Below are 26,459 nucleotides of genomic sequence, written 5' to 3'. Positions count from 1 at the left end.
GGAAAGCTGTAATTGTTGTTCCTCTTTTTATATCAGATCCATACTTGAAGCCAGTCACATCAATTTGGTATATGGGATAGAAAACTATGTACAGGTAGTCCTCAAGTTACAACCACAACCGAGCTCAAAATCTGTGTTACTAAATGAAACCTTTGTTAAGTGAGTTTACCCCATTTTACAACTTTTCTTGCCACAGTTGTTATGCATTTGTTAGGCTAGTAACACGGTTGTTAAATGAATCTGGATTCCCCATTGACTTTGCTTGTCAGAAAGTCCCAAAAGCTGATCACATGAGCCCAGGATAAAAATATGAACCAGTTGTCAAGCATCTGAATTTTGATCATGTGACCATGGAGATGCTACAGGGGTCGTAAGGGTGAAAAGCCACTTCAAGTCATAAGTCACTTTTTTTCAGTGCTGTTGTAACTTTGTCACTAAATAAACTTTGTAAGTTGAGAACTACCTGTAAGCACTTGTTCCATTTCCTGAGTCTTTAATTACATAATTTTATACCTTTTTGTAGGGACCAAATTTGGGAACAACCTCTAGTGAAGGAATTAACCTTGTTCTGAAATAAACCCTGATGAAGCCAACCCATTTTACATCTGAGGGCCAGGCATGTATAAGCCTGCAGGGTTAAATCTTTCAATCTGTGCTACACCCCTTGAAATCCTTTAGTACCAAATCGGAGCATATTACTCTAACTTCATCTTGCCACATTGAAGAGAAGCCCAACCAACTTAAGCCTTTGTCATATCCACCTATTGTAAATCATTCTGTTTCTCAGGATAACCATTTATCATTCAAGACCAAGCATCTGTAATGGAAGTGGAATGGATGGTTGCCAGAAACAAAGTGCTTTTATTGTTCTTGACTAGAGGATTTCCACACAGCTCTTATTCATGGAACTGGATATGTTCCGTGAGAATTGTTTGACATATTGTAAAGAAACAGCCAAAGATATATGGCCATCTATTTTCCTTGTTCTCCTGTTACATGATGTGCAACATTATTAAATTATTATTAAAGATACTCTCTTTCATGAGACAGACATTTCTGGATATAAGCTATCTAACAGCAGTCTGTTGGTATTTCTTACATACAGTATGTGTTTAGAAATAAAAATTCAATGCTTTTGTTTTGTAAGGCAGTTTGTTCATCAATGCCTTCTCACTGGTCCATATAATCAACACCATAATGGAACTCTAATATCTCTAATTGGTTGAAGCTCTGTTGATGTGTCAGAGGCCTACCTTTCAGTCTGGCGGGAGAAGATAGTGGTCTCCAGGCTAAGAAACAGATTTTGCCCACCCCTTTTCATGCCTAGAGATCTTTTCCATCAGGTTTTTAAGGGTGGGATAATTTTTCTACTTTAATTAGCTTCAGCTGGTCCAGTACGCAACAGCATAAGCAGCCATGGACGTGCCTTCAGATGTCAGTGTAACATCTGTGCTTTGTGAGTTGCGCTGGTTGCCAGCGTGCTTCCACGTGCGATTGAAGGTACTGATTGTTATTTGTAAAGATCTACATGGCTTTAGGGGCCAGATTAATTGAGGGACAGTCAAGGTAATTTGATCTTGCAGGGTTGATGTGTTCCTATGATTAAACAATGTCGTCTCTCTAGATCACAGAAGGGCACCTTTTCTGTAGCAGCCCGTCTTCTGGAATGAGTTTCCCTTTGAGATCTGAATGTCTCCAATTCTGTCATTGTTTAAAAGAGCTGGGAAGGTCTGGTTCTTCCCTCAGGCCTTCGGAGGGTGAGAAGCAGAGGTGGTATTCAGCAAGTTCTGACCAGTTCTGGAGAACCGGTAGAAGAAATTTTGAGTAGTTTGGAGAACTGGAAACTACCACTCTGACTACTACCTAGGCAGGGGGTTGGACTAGAAGATTTCCTATGTCCCTCCCAACTCTGTTATTTTATTCTAGTCTATCATATAAGTACAACTTGCAGCCATCAGATTCTTCCCATCTTCACAAGGGATGAAGAGAAATACCATCCTATTTAAATATATTTTAATTATCGAACTGATTGGGGTCAATCTGATTAATATCTCTTCATATTGTTTTAAGTGGCCATGAACATTGCTGAGAGTCTTAAAAAAACAACAACCAGAAGAATTATAAATAAATTAGTGGCCTATCCAATTCTAATTTTTTTCATGCTAAAATCATCAGAAAATTTTAATTGAGATTATTGAATATTCATCAGCACCTAAACAACAAAGGGGACTCAGGAGAAAATACAGTATAAACAGTTGCCAAACCTTAGTCTTTTTCAATTCAGGAAGGTTTGTCTCAGGATAAAGAACTTCGATATCCTCTTATATTGTTGTTTTAATGATTTCTTGTGCACCTAAATAGACAGCTATTTTCTGTGACTGAGTAATGAAAGAGTTGAACCATTTGTTTATCACACCATTAAAAAAACATAAAGCGCTGCTGTCCTAAACTATATTCTGTTCAAGATTTTTGGAATGAAGAGACATGTATAAATATTGTAAAGAATGGGCATTATAAAATAGTAATTATTTATAACTGTATGTGTGCAATGTCACTGTCTATTCTCACTTCCAACTGCTTTGATGTATTACATTTCTGCTTCCAGCTGAACTTGTAGCACATTTATAAGAATGGCTGTGCGATGCTTTGTATTTTATTCCAAAAAATGCTTCAGAGTGAATGAGTCCAAATTGTTTATGAGTTTGATTTCTTAATGTAACTGCATCTTTCTTCTGGATCCTTTGGGAAAAGACATAGCTGCTTTAAGAAATTTCAGCTTCATGGCATATTTGTGGGCCCGCAAACTCCAGAAGACCTTTTCATAACTGAAGAGAAAGCAATGTGTAGCCCTATTCCTAAAGCATATTGTGCAATATCTAAGTAAAGTTGTGGAATATGGTGTCTTTGAGCAAACTAATACACTGGTTATCATTACATTTGATAGTAAGAGGGGAAAATATGGTTAGTTAAGTCTTTAAGGTCTTTATTTAATTATTCATTTATTAACTCATTCATTAATTCACAGACTCATTCATTCATTCACTTTCTATAGCAACCCATTTCAGCCGAATGACTAGCTGGCTTATAATTCTTAAAAAAAATAAAAACAATAAAAAAAAATCCAAAAAAGAAATACTCTGGCAGCCATGATAGTTAACCATAAATCCAAGAAACAGAACCCTTAACATATTTAGAATCCCAGCCCAGGTACACAGCTAAAGTCTTTTTAAAGGCCAACTGTAAAATGTAAAATCACCAAACCGGAAGTTACACCGATCAGATCACGCCCCTGCTTGATGGCCATACTGGAGGTCTATGGAGCTTCTCAGTCATCCAGGTCATGGTTGTCCCAAAGGTGCTTTTTCAAGAGGCAACTGGACTTTCTGGTTTTTCTTTGAATACGTTTCCCTTCTCATCCAAGAAGCTTCTTGAGAAAGCACCTTCGGGACAGCCATACTAGCATTTGAGGCCTTCCCTCTAAAATATATACAAACAGAATCCAAAGTAGCTATGGCCACATTTTATATTTCTAATTGTTTGGGATTTGGGGGGGGGGGGAGTTAATTATTATTAGATTTTTTTAATGTTTATGTTTTTTTGCTCTTATTTTATAAAATAAAAGGTGGTGCAATAGCATTATAAAACAAGCTGTAGCTTTTGTCTTTGTCAACAGAGGGCGTTGAGAGAGAGAGAGAGAGAGAGAGAGAGAGAGAGAGAGAGAGAGAGAGGTGTTTTAGATAATTTATTAAAAAAACAAAACAAAAAACCTAGAGGGAGTATGACCTTGAAGATCACAGTGTTTTCTCTGTGATGAGGAAAAAAGCTGCATTTCTGTCCTTTAGGGGCAGATAGAAAGAGCTACAGAAATCTGAGAAGTTAATGACAAGTTGGGAGAAGCAATGTGGGTTGTTTGCAGGAAATAAGGTAAGAATATAGTAAGAGGGCAAAACAGATTGGAAGAAGAGACAGGGGAAAAAAAGGAAATGCAGAGAAGGAAAGTTCATAGTGAGGACATAAGGATCAGGTAGACAGGGCGACAGAGGCCGAAAAGGATGAAAAATGGTTATTGGGTAGAATTAGTAATTAGGAAATTATGGCAGGAAGTGGCACTTTAGATACTTCAAAGCAGTATGTGACTGCGTGAGGGCTAGAAGGAAAGGCTGGGAGACATTGAAGGCAAGGGAACCCTGTAGTTTTTGCCGTCCTATCCAAAAAGCCAAATCAAACCTAGAGCGATACCATCTTTTATGGGCCGAAAACAATGCAAACCAAAAAAAAAGAAAAACGAAAAAAATAAATAAATCCTAAAGTAATAAGTAACCCTGATGTTCTCTCTTTTGGCACTGCACTCTGCTCTTTGATCTTTTCTGATCTGTGAATTGAGATTTCTGCCAAAAAAGAAGAAGAAGAAAAGAAATGGTCACTGAAACACTAAGGTCCTATTTGTTCCACTTGAGAGATGAAAATACGTTCTTGTGTTTACACAACACATTAAAAAGCCAAATAGCTAGTAACAAGGTCTATTTTTACCAGCTCCTTTGTCAGTGCAAAAATGGGATAGCCTTTTTGGTTTGGTTTTGTTTTTTTCCAATTTGTTGTTCCAACTTACTGTTTGGAAAATACACTACTGATTCCATATTTCAGCCATATGTGATGCTTAGTCGTGGAATGGTATAGAAGGAGTCGCTTGTTATTTGATGTAATAAATCCTTAGCAGTGTTGAAACTCAGCTGAACAGTTATGTATTAATAAAACTTTGCAGAAACAGAAAAGGCAATAGAAGGCAAATATTTGTTCCAATGTGAGCTGAGGAAAATATTTTACAGTTAACAGTATCACCAAACTTGATTGCAGGAAATACGACTTCAGCAATAGAGTGGTCAATGTCTGGAATACTCTACCCGACTCTGTAGTTTCTTCCCCAAACCCCAAAAACTTTAACCTTAGACTGTCTACTATTGACCTCATCCCTTTCCTAAGAGGTCTGTAGGGGGCGTGCATAAGCGCACCATCGTGCCTACCGTCCCTGTCCTATTGTTTCTCTTATTCTTTTATTTTTCTTATATGTACCCATTTCATGTATTCACAACTATGTATACACTTATACTTATTATCTTGTAAACAATTGGCAAATCAAATAAAAAAATAAAAAAATAAATCAAGTGAACCTTTCCTTCCTCCCTAAGTTATCATTCTTTCTCTTTACCCCTCCTCCCAGAGTCAAACTCTTCTCTGAACTTATGCTGAGGGCGTCAAGCAGATTTGGAGAAGTGGGTTGAGATGATCTGTAGTGGAAGGGGAAAAAAGGTATTTCCCAATCTGTAAGAGCAAATCCATTCACTTTTGCTTAGAAGATCAACTTTAAACTAACGTTTCAGCATTTAGATGCAGGAAGATCTGAATGAAACAAGAATGGTAGTATTACTCTGGGAAAGCTTTTCAGGAAAGAAGAACCATACAGTACTATTAAATAGAAGGAAAATTTGATGCCTACTCTGGAAGGTAATGTTGTAGAGTTCATACTACCTGCAAATCTGGTTGCTTTAAAAACAAAGAACTTTTACACACATCTCTGCATCACAAAGAAAGCCTTTGTGAGCACAATCATCAAACTCTTATGACACTGGAAATGCTGATTTCCTATCTAAGCCTTCCTTCCCAGCTTGGTTTCATAGCAGAGGGGATTGTAGATTATAGTAAGCCATGAGATGTTGAATTCCAGATCAGATTTAAGACATATTTAGAAAGGCTAGTAATGGATTGGTCATTGAACGATTAAGCCCTGGTTGTTCAGTGGTTAGATTGCAGTATTGCAACATAACTCTGTCCACAGCCTGGAGTTCGATCTTTTATTTATTTATTTATTTGATTTGCCAATTGTTTACAAGATAATAAGTATAAGTGTATACATAGTTGTGAATACATGAAATGGGTACATATAAGAAAAATAAAAGAAGAATAAGAGAAACAATAGGACAGGGACGGTAGGCACGTTGGTGCGCTTATGCACGCCCCCTACAGACCTCTTAGGAAAGGGGTGAGGTCAATAGTAGACAGTCTAAGGTTAAAGTTTTTGGGGTTTGGGGAAGAAACTACAGAGTCGGGTAGAGTATTCCAGACATTGACCACTCTATTGCTGAAGTCGTATTTCCTGCAATCAAGTTTGGTGCGGTTAACTTTGAGTTTGTATCTATTGTGTGCTCTTGTGTTGTTATGGTTGAAGCTGAAGTATTCATTGACAGGTAGGACATTGCAATGTATGATTTTATATACCATGCTTAAATCAGACCGAAGACGGCGTAATTCAAGGTTTTCTAGTTCTAGAATTTCAAGTCTGGTGGCATAAGGTATTCTACAACAGTAGAGGAGTGGAGAACTCTTCTTGTGAAATATTTCTGGACTTTCTCAATTGTGCTAATATCAGATACGTAATGTGGGTTCCAGACAGATGAACTGTATTCGAGTATTGGTCTAGCAAATGTTTTGTATGCTCTGGTTAGTAGTGTGATATTACCAGAGAAAAAGCTACGTAGGATTAGGTTAACAACTCTTAATGCCTTTTTGGCTATGTAGTTGCAGTGGGCTCTAGCACTTAGATCATTAGAGGTGAGTATTCCAAGGTCCTTTACAGAGCTTGGGTCATCAACAAGATCTTGACTATTCAGCTTGTATTTTATTTTCTGATTTTTTTTTGCCAATATGTAAGACAGAGCATTTATTTGTTGAGATTTGAAGTTGCCATTTGTTATCTTGATAGGCTTAAGGTTGACTCAGCCGTCAATCCTTCTGAGGTCAATAAAATGAGGATCCAGATTGTTGGGGACAATAGGCTGACTCTGTAAACCACTCAGAGAGTTCTATAATATATACGTCTAAATGCTATTACAGGATAGGGAAACCTATATTCCCTTAATGCTCCCAGTATCACATACCATTAACAACGTGGGCTGAACTTACTGTCACTTCTAGTTCAGCAATATATTTATCCAATTGGAATATTCTCAATTTTGGTTGAAACTTTGAAAAAAATATATCAGTACAACCATCAGTGTTCATAAGAGATTGAATGATATCAGTGATACACTGAAATCAAATCTCAGGTCTCCATCTGAGCCTACTTGAAAAATGTTTTTACATATTCTAATGAGCAGATTTTACAAGAAGATGTAATATGGTACCAACTTGCAAAGTAGGTGTGTATTATGATGTTTTTCTTTCCTCTAGGGCCGATTACTGTCAGTGTTGCTGGGACAGAGTAGTCTAGCCCTAGAGTCCCATTCTGCCCTCTTTCTGCTTTTTTTTTTTTTTTAAACAACTACATGGAATCACTGGGGGAGGAAATCCATCAGCATTGGATGCCATGTCATCAGTATGCTGATTTATTTATTTATTTTCTATAGCCACCTATTTGAACCAAGTGGCTGGCAGCAAACAATTCTAAAACAATTAGAAGTATATATAGAAGCCAAGAAAATTATCATAATAATTATTAAGTACAGGTAGTCCTTGAGTTACGACCACAGTTGAGCCCAATATTTAGATTGCTAAGTGAAACGCTTCTTAAGGAAGTTTGCCCCATTTCACGATTTTTCTTGCCATGGCTGTGAAATGAATCATTACATTTATTTATTTATTTATTGAATTTATATTGCCGCCTATTCGCCCATGATGACTCGAGGTGGCTTACAGAATGTAAAACCATATTTACAATGAAAAACAATAAACACTAACAAAAAGAATCAAATAAAATACAATAAAACAAAATCTGGAAATAAATAAAATAAATAAATAAAAAAATCACTCCCAACTCCCACCTCAATGACAGCAGATCAGGTGAGCCATTTGATGGGCTCCATCCTGCTCTGGGTTCCCCAGGCCCGCTGGCAGAACCAGATCTTCAGTGCCTTCTGGAAGAGTATTAGAGGGGGGGGCATTCTAATCTCTGGGGGAATGATGTTCCAGAGAGAGAGAGAGAGAGCCACCACGGAGAAGGCCCTTCTTCTTTTGCTAAGGTAATAATACAGTCGTTAAGTGAATCTGAATTCTCCATCGACTTTGTCAGAAGGTTGCAAAAGCTGATCACATGACCCCAGGACACTGCAACCGTCATAAATATGAACCAGTTGCCAAACATCTGAATTTTCGTCCTGTGACCATAGGGATATGCTGCAATGGTCATAAGTGTGAAAAACGGACATAAGTCACTTTTTCAGAGCTGTTTTTAGCTTTGAATGGTCACTAAATGAACTCTTGTAAGTTGAGGACTATCTGTAAAGACAAGAAGCTGAGCCCTTTACACATTTGGTTATATATCTGTGCCCCCTGACCAATCAAGTGAGCTTGTCGAAGTATTGTCTCGGGGGCCAAATTCCTCATACGGAATTTGGAGTATGTTCAAATAGCCGAAATAAACAGCGGCCATTGTAGCTCCATTAAAGTATCCAAAATCAGGTACATAGCAAGACCTGTTATTGGAAAAGGTAGATAATGTTCCACTTGGGATCAGGAAAAAAAAAACCACTCTAAAGTTAGCTAGTCAAATAGATGGTGTTGTTGATGCTCATGTACTCATTTTCCATGTTAGGAGTTGCAATAACAATGACTACATTCTTGGAAGAGGGGGAACCTTCTGCTTTTGAAGATATAAAATCTTGTGTTAGTGAAGCTGGTCCTGTCCTTTTGTACCTTTTGAAGTAGTTGGTTTAGTAATCTTTACAATAATCTTGAATCCCTGGAAAGAATTACTCCATATTGCAGCTGTGTGTGTGTATGTGAGTGAGAGACAAGAATAGTGGTTTGTCCAATAATAACTAAACGAAGTCATGCCTGATTTATATTTTTGAAATGTTTATAAGCTGATTTTCAAATCCCAGCCTTCACAACACAACATCACAGAAAGGAATTTATTAGGCTCACCAGGAAAATATAGTATTATTATGAGAAAGCTGTTGGAAGGTCACATAAGCCTCACTGTATATCTGCATCTGTTTTTTATTTAATAAAAAAAATAGAGAATGGCTGAAGTGGATCAGGGCCACACAGGATGTGTAAGGAGAGATTTAATTATTCCCTCTCTAGCTGTGAACCTTCCAAATTTAGTGCCTCCCATCTGGCACTTAGAGATTTACTAGTACTTCCTCGTGTATGTGTTCATATGTGAATTTCAGGGGACTTACATATGGGGAGGAAAATATTACATGCCACAATTCCCATTTGGTTTAGACTTCAAAACTGAAAATAAATAAAATAGACACTATCCCAAGGAAAGACATAGCTGCTTTAAAAGTTGCAGACAGGTGCTGGGTTGGCTCCCGCTGTAACAATGTTTAAAACAAGCCTTTAAAACCTGGCTCTGTCCCCAGACTGAGTTACAAGGGGTAGTAGACCCTTGGCGGGGGCAATTTTGGTCCTTTAACTGATTGTTAATTATCTCTAGACTGTGCTTTGATGATCTATTTTCTGCTTATATTGTGTTTTATTTTACTTTGTAAGCTGCCAGGTGTTGTAGCAAATTGGGCATTTTATCAATCTCAAATCTCATAAATCTCATAAATGCCATAAATAATTAAATGTTTGCATTTCTGTATGCCTGAAAGCATGGGGTGTGTGTGTGTGTGTGTGTGTGTGTACTGAATTATTATAATTGTGTGCAGATTCTTCTATTTGCAAATTTGCCTACTTGCTAAAATGTATTTGTAACCCCAAAAATCAACACTTGCAGCACTTCTGTGGTCATTTGTTGAAAAAATTTGACTTGCCTTGATGTTCACATTTCCAGCTGAGGTCGAACAAGATGACATTCTGCCTAGAATGTCTACAGTTCTCATACAGTAAAGAAGTGAGCTATATTTCCCTTGGGATCAATGGATCAGTATCTACAACTTTACAAAAAAAAAAGTCCTATAAAGAACCTTACCTCAAATAATGAGATGCAATCAGGGGTGGGATTATACTGGTTCGGACGAACCAGTAGTTCTGGTGAGTGTTTGGCCCCGCCCACCTCCCCTACTCTTTCCTGTGCTTTATTTCCTGGTGTTTTTAGCACAGCTGATCTGTGCGGCAGAGCGGTTTTGCCGCACCTCAGCTGTTTCAATCACTGGGGCTGCAGTAGAAGGTTGAAAATGGGCTTTTAAAAACATAGAGCACGCGTGCAAAGCATACGCTCACCGAACCAGTTGTTACACCAGTTGAATCGCACCACTGTAAACCAATCAACTGTAATTTAATAGACTGTGAAGCATTGCATGGCCTGACTACATACTTAGTGGAGCCTGTCCTTTTGACCCTGAGCCCCATATAACCATTAGTTCTTCTAAGAAAAGGCAGTCTTGAAGAGAAGAGGAACCAAATGTAATTCAGTTGGAAAGAAAGTTTAGTTACTTGATGTTGCCACCAAAAGACTTCTCATGCTCATTAGGATACATATATGGGCCTTCTGAAAGCCAGTAGGGAGCAGTGATTAAGATGCTTAAGGGGGAAGGCCAGGTTCTAGCTGTCCTTTAGGCCCAGATGCCAGCTGAGTGACCCTGTCTGAAGCGGATCAGGTCCACACGGGATGTGTAAGGGGATATTTAATTATTCCCTCTCTAGCTATGAACCTTCCAAATGTTAATGTCTCCCACATTTGCACTATTTATTTTTATTTATTTTATTTATTTATTTTAGTGCCAGCCAGTCATTCCCTCTAAGCCAGGGGTCTCAAACTCGCAGCCTGCGGGCCAATTGCGGCCCGCAGGACGATATCCTGTGGCCCCCACCGTGATATGAAAGTATAATATTAGTGTGGCCCGCAGGGGGAATGGACCTCTGAAGGAAGTCCCGCCTGCCGTTCCTCGTCGTGGCTTCTTCTCCACCCTGAACTTTAACAAGTCCAAGTACAGGTCCAGACTTACTGATGATCATCTTCAAGCCATACTGAGAGTCTCAAGTGCCTCCTCTCTCAAGCCAAATGTGGCTCAGATATGTGAGAGGAAGCGTTGTCAAGTCTCTGGCAGCAAGGAGTAAGCTGGAGAAGCCATGTTCTGAGGAACTGTTCATGATCTTCATTCAATGTTCCATCCATGTGTTCAGAACAGTTCATGTATTGGAGAAATCATTAACTGTTGGTGACATTTGAGAATATTTTTTTAACAACGTTTTTTGTGGAATCCCTTATGCGGCCCAGCTTCACCCAGACTCTGCCTCCAGCGGCTCCCAGGTAAATTGAGTTTGAGACCCCTGCTCTAAGTATTATTGTCAGGCTCTGTGACAGCTGGCTGAGAGACAAAACCCTTTGCTACAACGTGCATTGATTGCTTCAGTGTGTGAACAGCAGAGGGCACCGTGCAAAACAAGAGGATACTGCTATCAAGTGGAGCAAATGCTAGAAAACAACAAACACACATAATGAGTTTTCTATACTTTCTATACTTAGTACAGTCAACAAACCAGTGTTGTTGGTCTCAGTTTTGCTCCCTATCTCTTAGCTTACGTTTCTTTTTGCTTTATATTGTCTCATTCATTCATACTGAATTCATTCATAATGATTTTGTATATTATCATTCATCTAAAGACAGCATCTGCAAGATGAAATTCAGACAGAACCGGGAACTAATTAAATTTTATATTTTACTACTATGACAGAGTTTTGTTGCATACTTCAAGCTGCTTATTTGTGGTTTTCCTTCCAATGATGAATGGGACTGAGACAAATTGTCTGGCGCAGTTTGGTAACTCATCATGGCTAGCAAACTGGAGGGTCTATCTGTATGTGTCTCTGAATAAGTGACAATTTTCTACTGAAAAATTATGATAGTTCAACTTGCCATTTCATGTGATATTTTAGTGGATGAGTGTAGAAATAACTTGATCACAATACTCATTCTAATGCTGCAAGCTTTATCCTGTTTCATAACATGGTAGTCCAGAACTGACATCTAACTCCCTATAGATGTCCACAGGCAGGATGGAATCGGAGACGTGAGAAAATTGTTTTGTGTTGTTGCAATGCAAACTCAACTCCTCACTTATTTGTAGGCAACATCGCAACACAAATATGAAAGGGCAGAGCTTGCACCATCATGTTACAAAACACATTTCATCATCTTGGCATTGCTATGTTAGAGACAAACATTTGTGCGAGTCTTTGTCATTTTAATGAAATGGAAGCAATTGTGATTCCGTTTTCTTGTGATGGAAATGAAACGAAATGAAAAAGCCTATTCCTTTCACTGGAGAGTTATAATCCTAAAGCTTTCTATTCTTTCAATTTTTTTTTAGACGTTTAGATATTAATGGAGCAGGATAAACATGGCAATCTTTATTTAATTATTGGAATCAATGTAATCTTGTTTAAAAGGGAACAAAAATCAATAGCATGATTCAGTGTAAAACATCCTCTGTTCATATCAAAATGTCACATTTCAAGCTTTTTGTTCTGGAGCAAGGATGTCAAACTCATGTCATCACGGCGATGTCATGTGACATATCAGGACCTTTACCCCCTTCGCTAAGCCGGGCATGGGCGTGGCCAGCGCATGACACATCCGACCCTGGCCCGGGTGTTTGACAGTTCAGCTCTGAAGAATGTTTTGTTCCCAGCATAAATGTAAGTTAAAATCAGGATAGTTCCCTTCCTTTTCTTTCTCTTCTTCCAGCTGGAAGATATAATGTATAATAAAGATACATGTAGTTATTTTCACATTTACTGAGTTCATACCCCAACCTTACCTAGAACATTATAGTATATAATAAACACACACACATGAAAGAGTAGAATCTTAATTATTTGTTTTTCAGGGCCTATGGAAATGCTGGAATAGGGTCTGCTTCATTCTTATTCCATATATTAATATTTGCTCAGCAACATCCCTGTGATTCTCCCGCCCCCAAAGGGTTTAAAGCAAATTCTTTTAAAACATCTGTAGCATTGTCCTAAAATAGGTTTCTCACCTCTGAAATTATAAAGTTTAGCTAAGTAATCACATCAGTTGTTTTCAGGTTTGTTAAGGTAAAAAAACTATTTAGTGTGCAGTTATTTGTTGATTTTTTTAAAAAAATGCTACATTATGTGAGAGAGATAATGAGAAAGTGCACAGAAAGGTCTATGACTGGGTTATATATAATACTTAATGATATTCCTTTCTTGTAAAAGCAATTAGGAGTTTTGTGACATGTAAAAAAACCTACAGATTGATTATTGCCTTTTCCATGCATCTGATTAAGTGGACTATGATGACAATTTGTGCAATTGTGTTACAAGTCTTTAGGGTTTCACAAGACTCCTCGTTTGGTAGAAAGACTACCATAATTATCCTCTAGTAAAGATAACTCTTTCTTTAGCTGCCTAATTTAAACAGTGATGAACTTAAAATTCTAAAGCTAAAATAAGTTAAATTCGTTAACTGAACATTTTTCTTAAACATGTAGGGGACATGTCTTCATTTGAACTTTGTTATAAAAGACTTCCTAGCTAGGTCATACCTCCTTAAATAAGATGACCCAACAGAGAATTTATTAGTTTGTTAGTCAAATGTATATGCTGAAACTCAGGTGAGACTTTAGGACTGTTTTTTTTTAGTATTTTTAAAAGGCAAATTGTACTGGTATGATAGTTTAGAGCAGGGGTGTCAAACACAAGGCCCGCGGCCAAATCCGCCCGCCAGACCTCGTCTGATGGCCCGCAGTGCCGCCGCCAGCCTTGCAGCCTCCCCTTTTTTTTTCAATGAATTTACTCCGTGCCTGCACGGAGTAAATTCATTTTAAAAATGGCTCAAGTTAAAAAAAAAAATTTTACTTACCTTCCGGGACCTGGCCCGACTTCTTCCTGCCCCGCACTGCTCCCTGGGTGTCGGACGTGACGTCATCACGTGACGTCCACCCGACATCTCCAGGGATCAGAGGAGCGCGCGGACGCCGCGGAGAGGAGCAAGAAGAAAGAAGTAAAGAAAGAAAGAAGTAAAAGGTAAGTAAAGTAAATGGAGGGGGCAGATCACGCATCACTGATGATAACCTCCATGCTGTTTTGCGGATTGCTACAGCACAAGACCTAACGCCAAACATCGATGGACTGACCTTAGGAAAACGATGTCAGCCATCTAGTCAGTAAAGTTAAAAAAAGGTAATGCCTTGTGTTTTCCATATGTTTAATAAACAGTGTTTGGCAATATTTGTATGTTTAAAAAAAAAATGTTTGTTACCAAAAACATTTTTCAATACATTGTACAATAATTGTACATTTGAATATCTACTTGTCATTATTCTGACTATGTTTCTGCTTTCAGAGCTAGTTATTACTTACATTATTACAAAAACAGTAATAATTGAATGCAGTGACATTAATTTATGATAATAAAGAGTGGACACATAGACCTACAGATACAACCGGCCCTTTGATGGGGACCAAACTGCTGATGCGGCCCCTGATGAATTTGAGTTTGACACCCCTGGTTTAGAGCTTCCTCTATTTTTTGCTGTCCTCTAGGAGCCCTCAGGACTTTCGCAGTCTAGATCTGAAGTCCTAATTTAGTTGAGCACATCAACTAAACTAAGAATTGGTCCAGTGCTGCTTCCAGTCAGTCTTATCATCCTAGACCATCACCATTCAAAAATACCTGTTTCCTTTCACCCATTGTTTCCAGGATATCTATTCCTGAATCTATTCCACATCTGTTCCTGAAGACCCACATTGCTGGACTGATTCCTAAATCTCCATTTTTCATGAGGTTCTTGTGGGTAATATTTCAAAAAACACTTTAGGACTGAATACTCTTACAGTCACAACCACCATGGAATTATAAGCAACATAATCAAACCCATCTTCTGAAGCTCATAAAACATAACCACATTACTCAAGAGAATGCTTTTGGAAAGAACGTATTTTTAACAAGGATATGCTTGAAAAGACCTGTAGAGAAGAACAAGTTGCTCAGTAAACCTTTTTGGCAGCCATTCTGCCTCAACCAGGTTATTTTTCTCAGCTGTCCCACTATTTCATATTTTATTTCTCAAATGCTATTAATAAGTACACAATTGGTAGCAAAGGAATAAGTGGATACAGAAACTCTCTTTGGCTCAGTAGATTATTGCATGTGTCAAAACAGGTATATATTTAAACAGTTTTCATCTTCTGTCATAAATTACTTGTTTTTCTGCTTTGTCTCAAGAAGTGTAGCTACTTATACTTGAACAGACCTCATTAGTCATTTGTTTTATTTTAAATATGTGGTGGGTTATTATTCCCCCATTATGCATATATTGATTCAGTAGTTTGCTCTTGTTGAGTTTGTAGGCAATAAGCATAAATAAAAGCTTGTTTGCAGTGGATGTCTGAATGAATACATGGACAGTTCTAAAAATTATTGCCATGTTTAAATCTATTTGATTTTATAAATGTTTGTGGATATTGGGTGTTGTTAACTTTTGAAACAAATGATTCGACTCCAATCATACACATGATTTTGCAAAAACTTTAGCAGCCTTTGAGCAAATGACCGATGTCAAGTCTTAACATTTCTACCAGGAAAGAATATACCACCAAAAGGAATTTCATTTTGAATTTCAAAATGACTCTCCCTCTGAGAACGATAGTGGGAAAAATGAATGCAAACCCATTCAAATATCCTATAAGCTTCATGTGGTCCTCACTTAGCCAGCTCTCACTCAGTATCTATTCTATGAGCCGCAGTGGCGCACTAGTTAGAGTGCAGTACTGCAGGCTACTTCTGCTGCCTGCCGGCTATCTGCAATTTGACAGTTTGAATCTCATGAGGCTCAAGGTTGACTCAGCTTTCCATCCTTCCGAGGTCAGTAAAAGGAGGACTCAGATTGTTGGAGGCAGTATGCTGACACTGTAAATAGCTTAGAGAGGTAAAGTGAAGTGGTATATAAGTCTAAGTGCTATTGGTAAGTGCTATTGCTTTCAAACAACTGCATCGCTGAAGAACTGAACGTATGACAGGTCCTCAAAGTTGTGGCCATCAGTGTCCCCAAGGTCACGTGATCGTGATCTGGGTGCTGGGCAACTAGTGCACATTTATGATATTTGCAGCATCCCACATTGATATGATTACCCACTGAGACTTTCACAGCTGGATTCCAAGAAGAAAAGTCAATGGGGAAGCCAGCAGGAGATTGCAAGTCACATGACCTTGCAGTTAATTACTGTGGCTGATTTGCTTCAAGGAACTGTTGTCAGAAGTTGATGCGGTCACATGACATCAATTTTGATGACTATGCTGCTTAGCAAAAGAGTTCCTAGTCTCTATAGCTGTCAGTAAATGAGGACTGCCTCTACCCTGTTTCCTTAACTTTTCAGCTCAGTAGACAACTTCCACCACAATCAATCCAGGTCATACCCAAAACAAAAGTGCATATGCGACAGATTTGTATGTTTACAAATATGTACATTCAAATACACAAAACTAAAAAAAAAGGCAGGAGTCCCCAAAACAATTACAATGCATATTAACTGAAATAATAGAATAGAATAGAATAGAATAGAATAGAATAGAATAGAATAGAATAGAATAGAATAGAATTCTTTATTGGCCAAGTGTGATTGGACACACAAAGAAAAGATACATCCATCAAGAGTCGAGAATCATAAGGTACAACACTTAATGATAGTCATAGAGTACAATAAGCAATCAAATCATACTAGGAAACAGTCAATATAGATCGTAAGGATACAAGTGACAAAGTTACAGTCATACAGTCACAAGTGGGAGGGGATGGGTGATAAGGAGTGATGACAAGATTAACAGTAATAGTAGTGCAGACTTTGTAAATAGTTGAACAGTGTTGAGGGAATTATTTGTTTAGCAGAGTGATGGCTTTCAGGAAAAAACTGTTCTTGTGTCTAGTTGTTCTGGTGTGCAGTTGCTCTATATAACTTCATTTTGAGGGAAGGAGTTGAAACAGTTTATGTCCGGGATGTGAGGGGTCTGTAAATATTTTCACAGCCCTCTTTTTGACTCATGCAGTATACAGTATAATAGCAATTGATTAAAACCAACTGCCAATGAAACAAGGCACCTCATGTGCGGGTCTGCACAAACCATTGTTTCACATACTAGCTACTATTCTGTCACACATTTACTCACTTTCACACGGAGATTGTAAACTCGAGGTCACCTTTGCATTCCTTCTGCCATAAGTCCCATGGTGTTCTGAGGTACTCAGTCCCACATAATTAAGTTTCTGATTTTTGGACCTGTTTAGAGTACTAGCCCTTTTCTGTTTTTCCCCCCTCCTCTTTATACAGGTCGTCCTCTATTTATGGCCACGATTGAGCCCAAAATTTCAGTTGCTAAGGCAAGACAATTGTGTTCTGACCCAAAACCTGGTTCCAAGAAAACAAACACAAGACAAAGGCAGCAGTATAATCATTTTATGTTTCAGTTAAGAATCCTCTTTCTTCACAGATAAAAGACTGCTTCCAACTAATTCGCTCCAACAAGAAAGAGCCTTGCCAAGTTTTTTCAAGTCTGCCAAAAAACAAAAGATAATAAATAGTTTACAAGAGTCTTCAAATACCAACTGTAATGTCCACGAGGCTGAGTTCAAAATGCCTTTGTCTTCTGCAAAGTATGTTCTTTCACAGCTGGCTTTTATCTTCTTGAAGGAGGGGCCATTACCTTGCAGCCTTACTCCCGAATCGCCCGTGCTGCAGCAGCTGCTCTTTCCTGTGAGCAGCCCTGCACACACGTGCACTTGGCACAGGCTCCTCGGGAACCTCCTCATCGCTGCTGCCAGCCCCCACAATCTCTGAAGGCAGCAGTCCAATCTCTAATGGTCCTGGCCCCTCATCTGAATCCTCGTTCTCCTCAGCCATCCGCACCTGCTGCCAGCTAACCACAACAAGTTGTTAAGTGAGTTTTGCCCCATTTAATGGCCTTTCTTGTGACAGTTGTTAAATGAAACACTACAGTTGTTAAGTTAGTAACACGATTATTAAGTGAATCTGGCCTGCTCACTGATTTTACCCATCAGAAGGTCGTCAAAGATGATCACATGACCTTGGGACACTGCAACCATCATAAATACATGCCACTTGCCAAGTATCTGAATTATGATCATGTGGCCAAGGGGATGCCGAAATGGCTGTAAGTGTGAAAAACAGTTTTGTCAGTTTTTTTCAGTGCAGTTGTAATTTCAAAGTCACTAAATGAATAGTTATAAGTTCAGGACTACCTGTATAGTGATTGAGGACTGCAATACCCAGTCTCCAGGGGTGAAATTCAACAATTTTTCCTACCAGCTCTGTGGGCGTGGCTTGGTAGGCATGGGACTCAATCTCTAAAAGGAAGAAAGTGGGCAGGTGTGGGTGGAGCCAACCAATTGGAATCGTCCCTACCACCTCTCCTGAGATGGTACGAGGTGGTTAAATTTTACCCCTACCAGTCTCCCTGTCCATGGAAACTCCAGTGATTAAGGTTCTGAATTTTCTTGAATCCTCACTGGGATGGACAATCATGTGGCCAGAGAAGGCTTTTATTCTCCCCATGAGAGAGATACATAGCTTCATGAGCAAGAAGGTAGACCTAAAGACATTGGGGGTGTCCCCTTGAAGCAGAGGCACTAATTTCTTCTCCATTTCTCTTCCCGTTCTTCCATTGGCTTGTCTTTCCATTTCCTACCTTGCTTTCTTTGCTTTCAGTAGCATCTTCCGTTTTCCCCGTGCTCTCAATGAATATATTTCAGCCTACATGCATTTCAACTGTGCTACACAGAATGTCAATTTCAGCAAAATTGGCATAGAATAGAATAGAATAGAATAGAATAGAATAGAATAGAATAGAATAGAATAGAATAGAATAGAATAGAATAGAATTCTTTATTGGCCAAGTATGATTGGACACACAAGGAATTTGTCTTGGTGCAAATCCTCTCAGTGTACACAAAAGAAAAGATACATTTGTCAATAGTCAAGAATCATAAGGTACAACATTTAATAATAGTCATAGGGTACAATAAACAATCAAATCATAATAGGAAACAATCAAAAAATCATTAGGATACAAGCAACAGTTGGTGTGTTGTTATGTTAGGGATGGTACATTATTAGATGCTACTCATGGAGCCTGAATTTCCCACTCTTTCACAACTGCAACTATTTTATAATCTCTTTCCAGTTATCTAGACCTCCTATTCTGTGGACACCTTAATGCCCCCTGTTTGCTCTTGACTTCAAAGTGAGTCTTTTTTCTTATACCTTGATAAAATTGCATTAAAAAAACAACACCCATTCATCTTACAGATCTTGTTAAACGATTAAGAGATTATGAAATTGCATTTATGGTAATCTATAACCTTCTGCTACAGGATTGATTCCAGCTTCAAAATAATTGTCAGCTGAAACATCTGTTTCTTTAACTAGTCTTCTGTAGGAGAGTAAAATTACATGATTGGCTGAACAAATAAACTTTCTGCATGCATTAGCTAGCCTTTAACTTAGAGCTTTTATGTAGCAATGCTATTTCGTTTCAAATTTCAGAAGATGCGTGTGCAGAGAGTTTCATTGCTGTCTCATGAAAACTGTCAATACATGAACAGTCAGATCTACACACTCATCGGTTCACTTGTTCTCAGAAACATGCTTGTACTGTATTCAGATTGGTAGAATTTCTCTAGGATCTGCCTCTCTATAGTCAGGTATGTGACTTTTTTCTTTCTTTCTTTCTTTCTTTCTTTCTTTCTTTCTTTCTTTCTTTCTTTCTTTCTTTCTTTCTTTCTTTCTTTCTTTCTTTCTTTCTTTTCAAAATTTGAACTAGATGAGACCAATAGAAACTACACAAATAGATCAAGACTTCAGATTTAGAATAATACTTGAAATAATTTTCAGTCATGATAATTAGAAATGTTTTAGCAGTTGTATGAAAAATTATAGTTATGACCAATGCCATGTTGGGATTGCTTTTGCTATATTTTGAGAAAATCTAGGGTTTCATTGGACTTCAGATATTGTTAACCTGTGTCTTGCAGAATTGGCAAATATACGTTGCTTACTTAACAGAGACATTTTTGTGATAATTCACAACATTGTTTCAAAAGTATTTCTTATCAGAACTGATTATCAGTTCAGTCCTGTGTATGTATAGTATGTGTCAACTAAGCAAGAGATCTTAGTACATAATTGTAAAAAAATCTTCTTTGAAATAACCTAATCTGATTAATTCAAATTGGCTAACTAAATTTGAATATTTTAGTATTAGGTAAAAAGTACATTTTATCAGCTGTTATATTACTATAGACATTTATAAATGATGTAGAAGTACATAGTTTTCTATTGGCAAAAATAGGCTGGACAAATAATTTTTTATAGAGTTAAGTGTATGATATAATAAAATAAATATTCTAATTCTGTTTTAATTACATTTTATTTGAGTGTGCCAAAATCTATTTACATTGATAGATCCAAAATGATATTTTTTAATCTCAAAACTAAATATGCAATAGAAAACTAAAAAAACTCCAAATGAATATTTTATTTGCTTGGTTTCTCTTCTTATAGCTAATGTGCAATTATGTGACCGGTGCATGTTTAGTTTTCATTTCTATATATTTTGCTTCATTTTAAATTCACATCAAAGACTTGTGTTGATAATAAGTATGAGACAGCAGCAAGTTTAACTTATCTTTCTTTTTCCTTTCCTTTTTTTTTTTTTAAAAAGCACTGGGCTCTAGCTAAATAACAGAAATCAGGATAATTGCAGCAAGCTAAGTCTGTTTGTGTGCCTTTTCTCCTACATAGATATAGTCCACCCTTTCATTTCTGTTTGCTGGAATTTGATGGTTTGTGGCTGGCTGCACCCAGGAGCAAGTGCAGCCACACAAACACACTTTGCCATACTGTATCTCTGTTACACTGTAGTCTTCCTCAGGGTCATTGCACTGTACACATTACATATTTCTAACAAACACGAAAATGAACAAAACAAGAAGTCTAGATAAGCAGAGATAAATTGGAGCCAGCTTATTACTAAATACAGTGTAAACGGACAGAGCTTTTGAATCAGCGCCTCTCTGTCCTTTTTCTCCCGTGCCTGTTTTTGACTACTAGAACTACATATCGTGAAAAATTAAATGACTAGAATAGTGGAACAATTATTTGGTAGAGATCCAGAAGCAATTGTATTTGGAGTGATGTTTAAACCAATGTCAGGGAAGGCAAATACCTGGCTCAGTGCCAGCACCTTTGTAAAGCATATTAGCTCAGATGAAAAGTTAGACTCCGAAGCAGAAAGAGAAAGCCAAAGAGCTCCTGGTGCTTACACTCACCTTGCTTGTGTCTTCTTCTGGCTGGGATAAGCTGGATACATGCATGGTTGCATAACGTGGCTGAGGAGCACACTTTTGCCAAATGTTTCCACTCGATTTCTGCTCCCTTTCCAGGTGGACAGCCGGCTGCTGATTCCTCTTCAAGCACGGAGCCTAGATAATGCGACTTGTTCACTGCCACTGCCAATGACCATGACCCTTCACACAAAAAGCACTGGGGTTGCCTTATTGCACCAAATACAAGGCAATGAATTAGAGCCTCTCAGCAGACCACAGCTGAAGATTCCTCTGGAACAACCGATCAGCGAAATGTATGTGGACAGCAGCAAGACTGGGGGGTTTAACTACCCAGACAGTGCTGCCTACGATTTTTCCACTGCCGCTCCAGTGTACAGCTCAACCAGCCTCAGTTATGCCCCTGCGAGTGAATCGTTTGGCACCAGCAGTCTGGGAGGATTTCATTCCCTGAACAATGTTCCCCCAAGCCCTGTTGTCTTTTTACAGTCGGCTCCACAACTTTCGCCTTTTATTCATCACCACAGTCAACAGGTACCTTACTACCTTGAGAACGAAGCAACCAGTTTCGCCCTGAGAGAAGCTGCTCCCACAGCGTTCTACAGGTAAGTCCCATCGTTGCTTTCTTTCTTTCTTTTTCTTTTCTTTCTTTTTTTAAAAAATGCAGTATGAAAAAGAGAGTTAAGGCAAGGGAGGGGGAAATTCATTGTTAGACTGGGTATGCCTTCAGGATGATTGAGTCACTGCTGAATAATCAGAGATTGTATTTAGCATGCTGAAAATTAAAATATCTGTTATGACTGCTAAACAACTGTTGTTGCTGTGTATGCTAGAAATGAAGTGCTTATGAAAAACAAATCAGATTTCCAACAGAAAATCTGTAGCCTGGAGAAAAACCAGAACAGAAGCCCCAATGCTGAGTTACGAAAACAATAAACTGAAGCAAAACAAAAACTCCCCAGAGTGGAGGTGCTGGGAAATTAAAGTGGACGATGCAAACTTCAGGTTTTGACTACTCTCATTCCAGGCTCTTCCTGCTCTGAATTTATGTAGCTAAATTTGCACTCCATTATCAGAAATATTTTGTTCCTTGTCTGCCTTTATATTGCACTGATTGACTTTTATATAAAACGTCCAGGATACCTGATGATTCATCTTCCCAAACAGTCATATAAATGACATGAAGAGAGCATAAAACGGCCTTTGGGAAGTATACTTAAGGCTTTGGAATGGAAGGCACTTTCTTTCTGCACGCAGAGAGAAAGTCTGTGATTTAGAACAGTGTTTTCCAAATGTATTTTCTCTACAACTCAAATATTCTCATCAAAGAGTTAAGACCTAATTTTAAACTGTCACACACACACACTTTTAGGAAAACAAGGGGGAGTACCAGATCACTATAGGCCTGCAGCTGTAAAGAGGCTCTGGAGATCTTTGAAGTAGGTGACTGCTGCAATGGTGTCAAGATAATAAAAAATGAAACATAGTAGGCATTGTTTCACTCTGTCAGGTTTATAATTAGCTAATGCAGAATTCAGATAAAAAATGCAGATGTATGCACTATGCATAATGGATTTAGGATCAAGCTACCTATTATGCTAGATTTGCAGCGTGAAGTTGCTCTTTTACTTTCTAATTATTCAAAAGCAAGTATATGGTGTTCCTAATCTGGGTGAAGACCGCCACATGTAGTGTAGAAATTTTAAGTTCATCTCATAACTATTTGTCTTCCTAGTTACTATCCATTAAAAAAGAAGAAGCAAAGAGAGCCTCCGTTGGTTCCTGAATGAGCATTTGGAAAAAAGATAGTGGGACAAACATGCGCACAGAATAGGCAGCAGAACTTAACATAAATGCATAAAAATATGCCTGCATTACTGAAAAGAATATCCCAATCGGATCTGTTCTCCATTTGTTATTTTGTTTAACATTCTGCAATAAAACATGGGCTTAATTTTCATAGGTGGAAGTTAAATGTTAAATGTTTAACTGTTCGGTTATTTTGCTTTTCACTTTCCATTCCTAGACACTTTAGAAAATTTGTGATTTCTGCTTCACAAACCATAATTGGTATGTGGTTGATTTTGTGCCCTATTTATACCGCAGAATGTTTTTTTTAAAAAACAAACAAACCTTGAACTCACTAATTTTGAATGTTTAGCTAATATTACAAATTGCACTCTTCCTAGATGTTGGTGAGAAATGAAACCAAACAGGTGAAATGACAGTTGCAGAAAAAGAAAGAAATAGAAACTGTATAGTCCTTGGTGTTCTCTGAGCTTGGTTGTTTGCTGGAAGATGTTTCATTACTCAAAAAGAAGTCAATAACAGATCCAACCGATCCATTCATTTTGTAGGGATAACAAGAAAAACTTATTTTAACTACAAGATGAAAGACCGAAAATCAGGAAGAAAGGATCTGAAAGTGTTTCTCACCTGAATGGAAGATATGCCATGTGTAGTGAGACCACATGTGGATTTTGAGGACTGGCCATATCTTGGCATCTATGTAGGGTGGAGGAAAAGCACTCCATGTTCCCTCTCGGCAATTGTCTTCTTGGCAGCCCTTAAAAAAACAAAACAGCAGTTGATTAATACTACATTTGAGGAATGCCTAATGCCTGTAATTCCATTAGGCCAAATCCTCAAAAGTGGGGATTTTGCTGATAGTAGCAGAAGATGATGGGTGTCCTCAGACAACTATCATCCAGAATGGCTCTCTACCATTGACTACTTCAGGCAGTTTAAAGGAACTGAAAGACAAGGCTAAGTCTAGATACTTCTTTGTTTGAGTCTGAGGATACCATTCTCCTTCCATGTACAGGAAGCAGATGTAAGGACAATGGGGAACAGATCACCTGAATTGCTGGCTGCTTCTTTTCATTGGAGGGAAAAACAGTGTAGGGCATTTTAAGGTCTTTGACTGCCAACATATTGACATGGGCATATATCTTTGCTTTCAACAAGTCAGGGAATTTAGGAGGAACGCCTACCTCTGATGTTACCCAGATGTTTGCTATTCTAATTTTGCCCAAACAACTACTTGGACCTGGGGATCTGAGTTCTCTTTCCTCCATACATTTTTACAGGAAAAGGGAAGAGAAAATACTTGATATTCTAGGATGTGATCTTATCATTTGTCGTGGGGCATAATATTTCATTGTGGTGTAATTTTCTAATTCAGATAATGGGAACATTTTAACAAATATGAGGATATAAGTATATTTTGAAAGGTCTTTGCTTTCTCGTTTTTGCCTGAGGAGCAAGAGGGAGTGTGCTGCGTTTTGTTGCTATGACATTCTTCAGGTCCAAAGGATTTTGTAATCTTATATCTGTTCATTTTTTTTTATTAAATATTCTTGGTAAATTTAAAGACTGTGATATAAAGTTAAATTATTGCTATGATTTGTTAATCTATATTCTTTTAAGAGCCATGCAGTGATTGTAACACCTGTGTCTTGAATTGGCCAGTGATATTTTTAATAATTGTGCAGTGCAATTCTGCACAGGTTTATTTCGAAATAAACCCAAGTGACCATCAGATTTATTTCCAAAAAGAGTGAGGACATGACTACTATTTTATCTATCTGTCTCTTATATATTTGGTGCTGTTTTTTTAAAGCTAATTTTTATTAGACTTGAAGGAAATAGTTCAGTCTTGATAAAGTGTTATTTATTATGTTTGTGGTCAGGAAATTTCTTTTTTGTATTTTCCTTCTATGATGGTTTTCTTTTTTGCAGATTTCTTTCATTTCATTTTATTTTTGGTAATATTAATATAACACATCCTGAAAATAATTTATTCAGAAAGAAATTTTCCTGAAATGTACGCTTATATTCTATGGAACTCTCTCTCTCTCCCCCTCCAACATGTTTATTTGAAAACAAATTCTATTTTGTTTGATTACAGCCTTGCTATGCCATAATGATTGTATAGTCACAATTTTCTTTGAATTATAGGGCTAGAAATGAATTATTCCCAGGTTCAGAGGTTGTGCTTTGACTATGAATTTTTATCTAATGCAAATTAAGTAGAGTACTAGATATTATGACTAGATGTTACTATAATAAAGCTGGAACATTAATTTGTATCTTTGGATGTTGAAATAATAAAACAGGAGAGATTTTAGCCTTGCATTCTTGATTCACAAAGTGACCAATATAGAGTTGCATAGCATCTGCGTAGAAAAAAAATGTTTTCCTGTGATTAATTCTAAATTTCATATAGAAACTGAAAGCTGTCTCCAAGGAACAAAAGACATTGTTACTACTGATATTTGTTACCAGGAGTCTCTTATGAAGATGCTTCTATAAAAGGTTATAGTTGTAGACTATGATTTTTTTTAAATATCACATTTGCCTGAAATATGTACACTGGTAACATTGATAAACTACTATTTCTATTGACACTTTTCTGTTCTCCTAGTCTGCTATGAATTCACTTTTTCCAGTACGCAGAGATCATGAAGATAGTAGAGGAATGCTGTTTTTAAACTCCATTACCTTCATTTTCCCTGCAAACTCTGTGAAATTAGCTCTTGGTGGCAGCCAAAGAAGAATGTTCTGTCTTCTACAAGGTTTTTCTTTTCCTGGCTACAAAATGGGAAAAACCAAGATATGTATCCAACTATTTTCACTTGGTACAGATGAAGATTGGGTTCACTTTTTAACCTAGTTCGAATCTCCCCGTTCACTATTCCGTTAGCTTTGATGATACTATGACATTACAGCTGGCTGTTTCTGTAATAAACCGTGAGTATTGATTCCTACCTTTGGATGCTTCATAAATAAAACACAGGAGATGTAAACAAAATATTCACCTCTAAACAACTTCAAATCTCAACAAATAAATGCTCTGTCTAACATATTGGCAAAAAAAAAATCAGAAAATAAAATACAAGCTGAATAGTCAAGACCTTGTTGATGATCCAAGCTCTGTCAAGGACCTTGGAATACTCATCTCTAATGATCCAAGTGCTAGAGCCCACTGTAACTACATAGCCAAAAAGGCGTTAAGAGTTGTTAACCTAATCCTACATAGCTTTTTCTCTGGTAATATCACACTACTAACTAGAGCATACAAAACATTTGCTAGACCAATACTCGAATACAGCTCATCGGTCTGGAACCCACATTACGTATCTGATATTAGCACAGTTGAGAAAGTCCAGAAATATTTCACAAGA

At 37.7% G+C, this 26,459-nt stretch overlaps 1 protein-coding gene and 1 long non-coding RNA gene across 5 annotated transcripts in view; one reads left to right on the top strand and one right to left on the bottom strand.

Moving 5' to 3' along the window:
- Positions 1-24,151, bottom strand: part of LOC148132891 (uncharacterized) — an 88,767-nt gene extending 64,616 nt beyond the window's left edge. Inside the window, exons 1-3 of the long non-coding RNA XR_015750359.1 lie at positions 24,132-24,151; positions 23,710-23,839; positions 21,259-21,411 (exon numbers count right to left, since the gene is read on the bottom strand). This is a non-coding gene — a long non-coding RNA (uncharacterized LOC148132891). The remainder of the gene's footprint in view (positions 1-21,258; positions 21,412-23,709; positions 23,840-24,131) is intronic.
- ESR1 (estrogen receptor 1) overlaps positions 1-26,459 on the top strand; it is a 256,565-nt gene that overhangs the window by 71,481 nt on the left and 158,625 nt on the right. For 2 of the 4 annotated variants that reach the window (XM_087969982.1, XM_026680299.2), the window contains one exon: positions 21,373-21,878. In XM_087969982.1, the coding sequence (XP_087826108.1) occupies positions 21,445-21,878 (434 nt within the window). In that variant the 5' untranslated portion in view covers positions 21,373-21,444. Of the gene's footprint in view, positions 1-21,297; positions 21,879-26,459 lie in introns of those variants that run through there. The other 2 variants (XR_015750358.1, XM_026680298.2) reach the window with 1 other exon arrangement.

Source organism: Notechis scutatus, chromosome 1 (assembly GCF_049901735.1).
Source record: "Notechis scutatus isolate UNSWTSFEM ecotype Mainland chromosome 1, rNotScu1.2, whole genome shotgun sequence".
NCBI classification, from domain to species: Eukaryota; Metazoa; Chordata; class Lepidosauria; order Squamata; family Elapidae; genus Notechis; species Notechis scutatus.
The sequence above is the reverse complement of the archived record's forward strand: the minus strand, read 5'-3'. Positions and strand labels throughout refer to the sequence as shown.